Below are 10,201 nucleotides of genomic sequence, written 5' to 3' on the forward strand. Positions count from 1 at the left end.
AATCTGGTGTTAGTGCCTATCACCACCACTGAGCGGTGTGGTGCCTGACAGGGCCAGGGTGGCCCAGTGGGAGGAGCACCAACCTGGGCTGGGCAGGAGGGGATCTGGGCTCTAGTCCCAATTCTGTCACTAACTACCCTCTAAGAGCTTCAGTTTCACCATCATTAACACAAGGAAGCTGGCGTAGATCGGGCCTTCTAAGCCTTTGTAGGCAAGAATTACTTCCTCTTCTCCAAAACGAATACACACAAAAAATATTACACACAATTTCAGGGGTTTGCCAGCTCCTGGAGGCTTTCTGTGGCTGCCAAATTAAAAACGCCTGAAATATATGCCCAGATGACCAAAGCTTAGGACTTGCTTGTATGCACTTAAGAGTACCTGTTGGTCCTCCAGGTGTCCCTAGAGAATACGACAGATGTTGCAACAAGGAGAAGGATTGCCAGGGTCTAGGTCTCCCTTGTTCTCTACCAAAAAGTGTCTATTACCATGAAGCTAGCCAGTGTATCTAAAGGCTGCAAACTACTTTTCAAGGTCTATTTTCTACCCTTTCTTTTCAGCCTATGTTCCAGAGAAATCAAACTGTACATATTCTCCCCTTTGTTAGAATACCCTTCTTCAGTCTCCACATGTTCAAACTCTGTTCTTAAGTCTGCAATTGCCTTCTCCATTTCCCCCATCCTCTTTCCCAAACTAAGCAATTTCCCCCTACACTGAACATCCACAGCACTTGGTATCCCTCTTAAGGGATGTAGCACATTCTCTCTTGTATTATAGTTAATTATGCATGAATCTTGTTTCTCCTTCTAAAAGGCAGGAGCAGCACCTGGCACATGGCCATGAACCCATAAATGTTAATACCATTACCCTTTCTAAAGAGCTTTCTCAAAGGTCCCTTACGCACCTGAGAGCCCCACCACCTCTGCCCAGCCCAGACCCTGGTCTCTTGCCTAGACCACAGCCCCACCTGACCCTCTGGTGGCAGCTCCTCCATCCCCACTTCCATTCCCTTATCCACTCTGCACACTGATGTTGAATATTTTCTTAAATATCCTATTATGTCACTTTTCTGATCAATCTATATACATCAGTGGATCCCAATTGTCTTCTTCAGGAGTTCTCAATTTCAGGATCCCAAAACACTGACTGGATTTGGTGTGAAATGTCCCACCATTTTGCACTATTAGCAAAGTACTAATTAAACGATTTAACAAATATAAGCACTCAGAGTAGTGCCTAGCACATAGCAAGTACTATATCAATGGTAGGCATTATTGGTGCTGAAATTATTGGTGCAGATGCTTTTGGTGCCCTATCAACATGCCTGTGGGGCACTTCTGATTTCACCTGCAGCTACGGTGGGCAATTCCTGCAGGCTGACAGCATCCCTCCTCCAGGGTCCTCTACGTCTCTCTCTGTGCTTCTGTGCCTCAGAGCTACTGCTTCTCACAAAAGTCACTCAGTCCATGAGCAGGACAGCTTGACAGTACAGGGGCATTAATGGGTATTAATTTGCGATTCAATTACTTATTAAACTCCCCTTTCTGCATTGCAACAACTACCACCATGATCCAGAGGAAGACAGAAATTTAAGTCCAGCTTCTGCCTTGATCAGTGTTCGATACCTTGGCATCTTCATCAACAACTCCCTGTGAAACTCCAGGCACCTCCTTTAAGCCTTCTGACCCCTCGCTTTTGGCCCACTAGCACATGTTAAGAAGGGCAGCACCTGAGCACCTGCTACCTGAAAAGAGTCAATGGGCTGCGGTGGAAAAGAAAAACACAGACGGCAGGGTCATGGGTCACAATACCAAAGGGAGACTTGGAGTAGGTGATCCCGGAACTTTTCTTTCTCCCTAGGCTCTAAGCGGAGTTAAATGAGCCTCCCAGGGAGAATGGATACAGCACCACCAGCCACAGTCAAGACAAGCGGGTTCGGAGGCTAAGACTGCGCAGGCGCAGGGAGGAGGCTGAGGCCCCTTCAGGCTCAGCCTGGGGCCTCTCTCGGACTGCGGCTACAGGAAGAGCACAGGCATCCAGCGCTTGGAGCCCCCAGCGCCCCCTTTCCCCGTGAGGCCCTCAGACCACCGCACCTGCTAAGGCCGTCGGGCTACCCCTCGCTCCCGCCCAGCCCCGGGCCAAATCTGGAGAACGGGTGCTAGCAAAGGGCGAGGCGCAAGGACAAGAAGGGCAGCCAGGCCGCTCAGGATCTGTCTTCCTGGCCACCGTCCTCACCTCCTTGTCCGCCGCCTTCTCCTCGATCCCTAACAGCGCGTACAGGTCCATCTGTAATAGCTCCTTGGTCACCGCCATGATTCCGACTCAGGCTCGATTCGTACTACGACTCCCAAGAGTCTAAGCGTGCGTCGGGACTCCCGGCGGACGGCGGCTCCGGGCGGGCTGAATGGCGCTTAGCCCCCTGGGAACTGTCGTGTCCTGGGTCAAGCTTGACTGCCTGAGGGAGTCCCGCAGTCGTGAAAGAACTACGACTCCCAGCGGCCCCCGCTCCCGCACGGCTGCTCTCGGGCAGTGGGGCCTTTCCGGACTCTCCACCCGGGGCGAAGCTGAATGGAGCGGATAGGCGCGTAGAGAGAGGCGGGGCTGGGTGAGGGTCCCGGGGCCCTGGACCTGGCGGACCTGACCCCAAACCTCGCGACCCCGACGCTCCGGGAGCCACGATGGAGAGTAGGTGCTACGGCTGCGCAGCCAAGTTCATCCTCTTCAAGAAAGAGGTGAGTCTTCCCTCCCCGGGGGCTGGAGGGCGAGGGAGAACGCGGAGTGGAGGGAAAAGCACAGGACTTGAAATCTGAAGACGAGTTTACGGCCGGATTCATCCCTTTCCAGTTGGTGAAGTCACTGAGCCTCAATTTCCATTTCCGTAAAATAGGGAGAATACAACTTCGCTTTCGGGGATTTTGTGAGGGTCAGATGAGGTGGTCGAGATGACAGTGCCCTTTAAACTGTAAAGTGCGCTGTCGTGGTTTTTGGAAGGCTACGCTTTTCTCTTGACCGAGTTTGCTTCTGCCCACCTTACTCCCCCTCCCCGCAGCCAGGTCTTATTTGATGCCCTATGACCGCTGCATTACACCACGTCCGTTGTTCCCTCTGCTCTGAAACCTTCCCCCAAACACAGCCTGCCCTGCCCAGGTCACTTGAGTTAGATCACTGCCTTCCTTCTGCCACCAGGGCACTATGGCAAAGTTTCTTTTGTCCTCAGCAGGGATTTGCCAAATTCCCCTGGTTTGCTACAGGCTTCTTAAACTGCAGAGCATTTGGTCAGAAGATGGGAACCAGATAGGGTCAACTAATGGCATGTAGGGAGGAGGATCAACGAGGCACTTAGAAACCTGGGTTTTGGAGTCAGGGGTCTAAGGGTCCAGATTTGAGCTCTGCTTTCTTATTTGGGGTGACTTTGGTTTGGACAAGTCATGTAACCTCAATGGCCTATCTAAAATAGGGATAATAATGGTGATCATCAGGATTAAATAAAATAATGTGTGTGAACTATGAGGATTAACATTCGTCATCTGACTTAAGTTCTGAGCTTGGTGTCTAATACAGCCAGTGTTTAATAAATGGGAGCTATTGTTATCATCCCATCTGGAGCCAAGCCATCCTCCATCTCTGCTAGAGCGGAGGAGGCTTGGCTCTGCACTCTCTGCTTTTCCTTTGTTGAAGTGTCGGTGACCTGAAGCGTGGGGTTTTGCCTTTCTGTGTTCTACATACTTGTTTTCCTTACAGAAAGCAAAGTAGGAGCTCTGGAAATTCTGCCTGAACCTTTATTTGATTCAAAAAAGAGACTGCATACGCTGAGGAACTACTTCATCCTCTGCCCCCCAACCCTGACTCTCTTTAGGTCTTAGGAACCCCATTCCTCATCCTCCTCCCGGCAGCTCACCACAACTTAAGTGTCTTCCCTCTGTGTGTGACTGGAGAGTCCCAGGGGAGAGCCTGCAGGGGCGGGTGAGAGGTAGATCTTCCTCCTTCATTTCTTGTAGTGCGGCTGTAAGAATTGTGGCCGGGCCTTCTGTTCTGGCTGCCTAAGCTTCAGTGCAGCAGTGCCCCGGACTGGGAGCACCCAGCAGAAAGTCTGCAAGCAGTGCCACGATGTCCTGACCAGGTGAGAGGTGGGCCTGGGGGAGAACATAGCAGTGGGCAGCTGTTCAGCCCAGGAAGTGGTAGAGCACTGCCTGGCAGGACTTCTGACATTAGATTTCTTCCTTTTAGAGGGGTGTCTCCTGCCAACCCTTCCAAGTGGTCACCACCTCAGAACTATAAGAAGTAAGTGCTGGGAAGTGGATTTGGCCCAATGGATAGGGCATCTGCCTACCACATGGGAGGTCCGCGGTTCAAACCCTGGGCCTCCATGACCCATGTGGAGCTGGCCCATGCACAGTGCTGATGGGCGCAAGGAGTGCCCTGCCACACAGGGGTGCCCCCTGCATAGGGGAGTCCCACGCGCAAGGAGTGCACCCTGTAAGGAGAGCCGCCCAGCGCAAAAGAAAGTGCAGCCTGCCCAAGAATGGCGCTGCACACACAGAGAGCTGACACAACCAGATGACACAACAAAAAGAAACACAGATTCCCGGTGCCGCTGATAATGATAGAAGCGGTCACAGAAGAACACGCAGCAATGGACACAGAGAGCAGACCACTGGGAGGGGGCGGAGAGAAATAAATAAATAAATACATCTTTGAAAAAAAAAAGAAGTAAATGCTGTAGAACAAGAGACAAATGGGGAAGGAGAGGACAGAGATGCCCTGACAGCAGGATTCTCCTCCTAGCCTCTAGATCAAATGAGCACAGGGTTAAAATCCCCCCCATCAGGCTCTTGACTGCCCTTTTGGGTTCGAAAGCAGCCTGTCAACCCTCTCCCCTGGAAAGATACTTGGCAGACCTTGTTCTCTCAGCTGGAGCCTCTCGCTGGTCAGCTAAGTTGGGCTGCAGGGTGACATGAGCCAAAGCCACAAGGTTGCCCACTGGGGGCGTCCCTAGATGCCAGAAGTCATGTGAAAGGAAATAGTAAATGGGTGCCTTTGTCCCTGCCTTCTGCCTCCTTTAAGAGCCTCCATCTCATATCCTGCTAGGCGTGTGGCAGCCTTGGAAGCAAAGCAGAAGTCCAGCACTCCCCGGAGCCAGGGATCGACCCAACAAGACCGGGTTATCGCTGAGCGACTGGCACGGCTCCGCCAGGAGAACAAGCCCAGTGAGTAGGGGTGAGCACAGTGGCCTGAAGGATGCCATCAGGGGATCCTGGGTTTGGGATCCCTCTGGCCCTTACAGGGCTCCTCCCATGAAATTGCAGAGTCAGTGCCCTCGCAGGAGGAGATAGAAGCCAGATTGGCTGCGCTGAAGGATGAATCCCAGGGTTCCATCCCTTCCACCCAGGAGATGGAGGCACGACTTGCTGCATTGCAGGACAGAGGTCCATCCTCTCAGACTCCCCGGCCGGTGAGTACCATGGCTTGGGTGGAATGAGGGTCATAGGGAGAGGGCCTGGCAAAAGCCCAAGTGCATGAACAATTATATATTTGCAGGAGGCAGCAAAGCCTCCCACCCCTGCCCTGTGATCCAGGGCAGGCCAGGGACCCAGGACAGGTGGGGCAGGAAAGGGTGGACCTTAGGCCTGTTGCGCACTGGCAGGCCCACTCAATTATGTGGCCCTGGAGAAGTCCTCAGAATCCATTCCTGTACTACACTGCTTCTGCTTCGGGGCCTTATAGTGTGATTTTTCCCCTCTTTTCCCCCACTGAAGTTCCCTTCTCTGGACAGGCACATCAGCTACCAGACAGCAGGACCCAGGCCCAACAGGCACAGGCTCTGGTGACACAGCTGGCAGCTGAGGTGGCAATTGATGAGCGTGCGAAACGAGGAGGGCCAGGTAACACCCCCACCTCTGAACTCCAGGTGGGAAAGGCTCTGCTGTCCACCCTCAGGAGGGTGTATATAAATCAGAGAACAGATGATATTATAAGACCTCCCACTTATTGCACGCTTACTCCACAGGGAGCCAGTGTAAGACTAGTGGCTAAGTGCGTGAGCTTTAGAATCCAACCATGAATCCCAGTGTCACCACTTTCTAGCTGTGGGCAAATTACTTGACCTGCCTACGTTTCGGTTCCTCACATATAAAAAGGAGGTATGGTAAACATGCTTCATTGGGAACTTGTGAGGAGTAAATGAGATGATTTGAGAAGCGCTTGTGACTATGCCTCGCTCATAGTAAGTGCTCAGTGAATGTTTTCTGTGGTGGTGATGATGATAAGGAAAAGATTATTTACAGTTAATTAAATTAAAATTCAGTTTCTCAGTCATACAGGCACATTTTAGGTGCTCAGTAGCCACATGTGGCTAGTGGCTACCATCTTGGACAGCAGGGATATAAAACATGATACGGAGCATTTCCACATTATAGAAAACCCTACTGGACAGTGCTGTTTGAAGGCTTTAGGGCATGTTTCTCAAACAAGAATGAATTTACTCTTCAGGGTGATGTCTGGAGATGTTTTTGGTCATCACAAGAGGGGAACAGGCGTGTCAATCCTGGCATCTACTGAGTAGAGGCTGGAGATGCTGCTAAGCATCCTGCAAGGCCCAGGACAGCCCCTGCAACAGAACTATCTGGTCCAAAATGTCAGTCATGCCAAGATTGAGAAACCCTGCTTTAGAGGTTGAATCTCATTGAAAATCCTCAGTAATCCTTATCTTACAGATGAACAGACAGAGACCTGGGCAAGTTGAGGAACTTGACCAAGGTCACACAGCTATTATGTGGCAGAGTTGGGATTTGAACTCAAAACAGTGTGACTTCAAACCTCTTGTTCTGAAATTTTAAACTGAAGATGACTGTGTCAGAGCCACACCCACTCTGGTAGAATTCTTCCCACCAGTGATGTACAAGACCTCAACTTCTTCATGCCCTCTTAGTGCTGCTCCTGGGAAATGCTAATCCTCTAAGGCAGAGTGGTATGCCTGGGCCTCCTGCTACCCCACCTGATCCTGCAGGGCAGTGATCCTCAAACAACAGGACACCCACCCTTAGGGCTGCATGTTAAAATAGGTGAATGGGGATGGGTGTGGTTGGAGAAAACACACTAAGATTATTCATATTTTACATTTGGAAAAATGGAGGAAATGCTCATTTTGTTTGTAATGTAAACCACAGGAGCTAGTGCTGAGCAAAAAACTGATGATCTGTGGTCTGAGGGAAAAAAAAAGTTGAGAAGTAGGCTCGGTGTCTTCTGATGAGAGATCTGGAATGGTGCCGCCTCCCTGATTGCTTCCCTCCTTCCAGCTGCTTCTATCCAGAACGACCTCAACCAGGGAGGCCCAGGGAGCCAGAGTACGGATTCCAAGGGGCAAACCACTTGCTCCCTGGAGGAGGAAAAGAGCAGGCTGCTGGCTGAGGCGGCAGTGGCACTGCGGGAGGAGAACACGAGGCAGGAGCAGATCCTGGCGCTTGCTAAGCGACTGGCCGTACTGCGCGGGCTGAACCCAGATGGAGGTAGAGCCTGGGGCCAACTGCTTACTCATGCCCCCCAGCCCCCAGGCCAGGCTCTGCAAAATGGCTGTACTCTGTCAGGGCCGAGTCAGGTGGCAGGGGGGTCCCTCAGCCCAGAGAGCTGTTGACCTATGCCCAGAGCCACCAGGAGGTGTTAGGGCAAAGCAGTGGGTGAGGTGACAGCCCCAGGGTCAGAGGACCCTCAGTCCCTTCAGGTGCTGAGGCTTCTGTCCCTCCCCGCCCCAGCCCCAGCTTCAGGCCTGCTTCAGTGGTGGCCCAGCCCTGCAGGGGTAGGGCACTGAGGGACAGGGTCTGAGCAGAGTGGCTGCAGAGGCTGCTCAGCTCTGGAACATATGCCACCGAGAAGAACCAAACCCAGCTCATGGGAGCAAGAGTACAGCCACTCAGGTAAACGCTGTCAGCCTCACTCCTCCTTCCTCTGCTCCTGTCTGTCCCTCTTCAAGTTACCCTTCAGGACTATCGCCTCCCAGACAGTGATGACGATGAGGATGAGGAGACAGCCATCCAGAGAGTCCTGCAGCAGGTGGGCCCTGCCTTACCCACCAGACCAGCCCTTGTCCTGTCTGTGCCTCATTGCTCCACCACCCACCTAGTCCCGTTCACCCTGTCTCCACTCTGGGGCTGGATGGGCACTACTCCGCAGCTCCTGTTCTGGCTGAGGCCCACCCAGTTCCTTGAGACAGGCAATCAGCTGCCGTAGGCACCAGGTAAAGAAAGATGAGTTGAAAAGCTGAGGTCACAGAGTGCAGAATTGCTAGGAGAGGATGCCTGGGCCTGGAGCAGGGAGTGGGACCTCTTCGCCCTGTCCACAGCTCACTGAAGAAGCTGCTCTGGATGAGGCAAGTGGCTTCAACATCCCTGCAGAGCTGGCTCCCCAGTCTCGGGCCCAACCCTGCAGGACAGAACCTGAGGTAAGAAATGCTCCAGACACAGACCCCCTAAGCCTCCACCACCACCTTCCACCCTGCCCTGCCAGCTGCTCCCTCAGCAGCCCCTCTATACCCCATCAGTGCCTTACTCCCCTCCCCACAATTTATCTGGTTCCTGAAGGCTCTGGCTATGGTTCCCAGACTTGAGGCTGAGGAAGAGGAGCTCCCCTGGTGCTGCATCTGCAATGAGGACGCCACCCTGCGCTGTGCTGGCTGCGATGGGGATCTCTACTGTGCTCGCTGCTTCCGGTGAATGCCAGTAGAATGCTCGGTGGATCTGAGAGGGCTTGAGGCTCGGCTGGGATCCCTGACCTATACTCTTCTTTCCACAGGGAGGGCCATGATGCCTTTGAGCTCAAGGAGCACCAGACATCTGCCTACCGCCCCCCTTATGCAGGCCGAGAGCACTAAGGAAACCCCAGCTCCCCCTCTGGGCCCAGCCTCGGGGCATCTGACAGGAAATTGATGGCTTTGGCAGGCTATACTGATGAATAGGCCCTTCCTGAACTCTGGTGTCCCTGAAAGGAGGAAGGATTCCCCGTTCAAGACAAAGACTGGAAGAACCACAAGGAAGGCACCCTCTATCATAGAAGCCTGGACTGGAAGTGAGAGATTTAAAGGGGAAAAGACCAGGCTGGTTCTAAGGATAAGCCCTGAAACCTGACTCTGGGGGTCCAGGAACCCTCCCTTGACACTTAGTGGATCTAATAAAGTATGTTGACTCCTGGGGCCTAGCATCTCTTGTCACTAGAACCGTTTGGCCCTGAGTTTGGGCTCTGTGAGCGGCAGCAAGAGTAGAGTAGGCTATAGGCCTAGTCATGTGGGATGAGGGAAGAGAAAAGGCTGAGCCATCCTGGAAGCTCCTCCAGGCAAGGACAGTCCCACCCATCTTGTGGCCTCAAACACAGTTGGATAAATAATCATTCATCTGAACTAAACTGTTGTACGTGCTCTGGGTGCTCTGGGTAGTCCAGTGTAGCCACCAGGCCGGGCCACAGCCTCTCTAGTCCTCAAACCAGTTATACAGGAAATACACAGATCTGAGTGGGGCAGATCCAGCTTACTGCTTTACGCCCAAAGCACCTCCCACTTTCCAAGGTCACCTCTACCAACCTAGCTGCCCTTCAGACCCAGGGTCTGTCTTTTAGAAATTTCTCTCCCCTAAACCCAACCCCTGGCTCTCAGCCTATACCCTTCACATCCTTTGCATATCCTCTGCTTTTTCTCTTCCTGTCTTGGATGAACCAGCTCAAGAAAAGAGCTGATGCCCCCCCTGACCCAGCTCAGTTTTAATTGTCTTCCTTCTGAGATTTGAAACTAGTCTTTGTCACTTTGGTCTTGCTTGTTGGCAATGCCAAGATGCTTGTGTCTCTTAGCTACATCCCTCTGCTTGACCTCTGGACCTTGCTAGATGTCAGCTCTTTGAAGCAGAGCTGTGACCCTCATCTTTGAATTCTCAAGACCTGTTTGGATAGATGGATGGGTGGATGGGTGGATGGATGGATGAACAGTGAGTGAGTTGGTGGATAGAGCCCAGTTACTCAGAATGTTGGCGTTCTAGTATATTATTTCACCCTCTCTCCCTATCCCTCAGCACAGATGTACTCCACACTTCATTCAACCTGGGCTCCTAAAGGTTTTATCCACTTGACTGCCAAAGAAAACGTTGGGCAACAGCCATGCCTGGCTCCCAGAAAGCACAGCTGACAGGAACAGGCTATGACTGCATATGCTACGATGTCCAAATGT

At 52.4% G+C, this 10,201-nt stretch overlaps 2 protein-coding genes across 4 annotated transcripts in view; one reads left to right on the plus strand and one right to left on the minus strand.

Annotated features, from left to right (window-relative positions):
* Nucleotides 1–2,385, minus strand: part of DNAJC17 (DnaJ heat shock protein family (Hsp40) member C17) — a 40,474-nt gene extending 38,089 nt beyond the window's left edge. For both annotated transcript variants that reach the window (XM_004454995.5, XM_058293944.2), the window contains exon 1: nucleotides 2,236–2,385. In XM_004454995.5, coding sequence (XP_004455052.2) covers nucleotides 2,236–2,313 — 78 coding nt within the window. In that variant the 5' untranslated portion in view covers nucleotides 2,314–2,385. The remainder of the gene's footprint in view (nucleotides 1–2,235) is intronic.
* A 43-nt stretch (nucleotides 2,386–2,428) lies between these two features.
* On the plus strand, nucleotides 2,429–9,181 carry ZFYVE19 (zinc finger FYVE-type containing 19). Of its 2 annotated transcripts, none has more exons than XM_012523885.4 (11): nucleotides 2,429–2,732; nucleotides 3,999–4,120; nucleotides 4,228–4,281; nucleotides 5,065–5,207; nucleotides 5,307–5,452; nucleotides 5,774–5,882; nucleotides 7,296–7,505; nucleotides 7,967–8,046; nucleotides 8,336–8,434; nucleotides 8,574–8,701; nucleotides 8,785–9,181. In XM_012523885.4, the coding sequence occupies exons 1-11, from the start codon at nucleotides 2,679–2,681 to the stop codon at nucleotides 8,861–8,863; spliced, it is 1,224 nt and encodes a 407-aa protein (XP_012379339.2). In that variant the 5' UTR covers nucleotides 2,429–2,678; the 3' UTR covers nucleotides 8,864–9,181. The 2 variants fall into 2 exon arrangements, with proteins under 2 accessions (XP_012379339.2, XP_004455049.2); XM_004454992.5 differs by having other exon boundaries at nucleotides 2,435–2,732; nucleotides 5,089–5,207.
* The last annotated feature ends 1,020 nt before the right edge of the window (nucleotides 9,182–10,201 follow it).

Source organism: Dasypus novemcinctus, chromosome 3 (assembly GCF_030445035.2).
Source record: "Dasypus novemcinctus isolate mDasNov1 chromosome 3, mDasNov1.1.hap2, whole genome shotgun sequence".
NCBI classification, from domain to species: domain Eukaryota; kingdom Metazoa; phylum Chordata; class Mammalia; order Cingulata; family Dasypodidae; genus Dasypus; species Dasypus novemcinctus.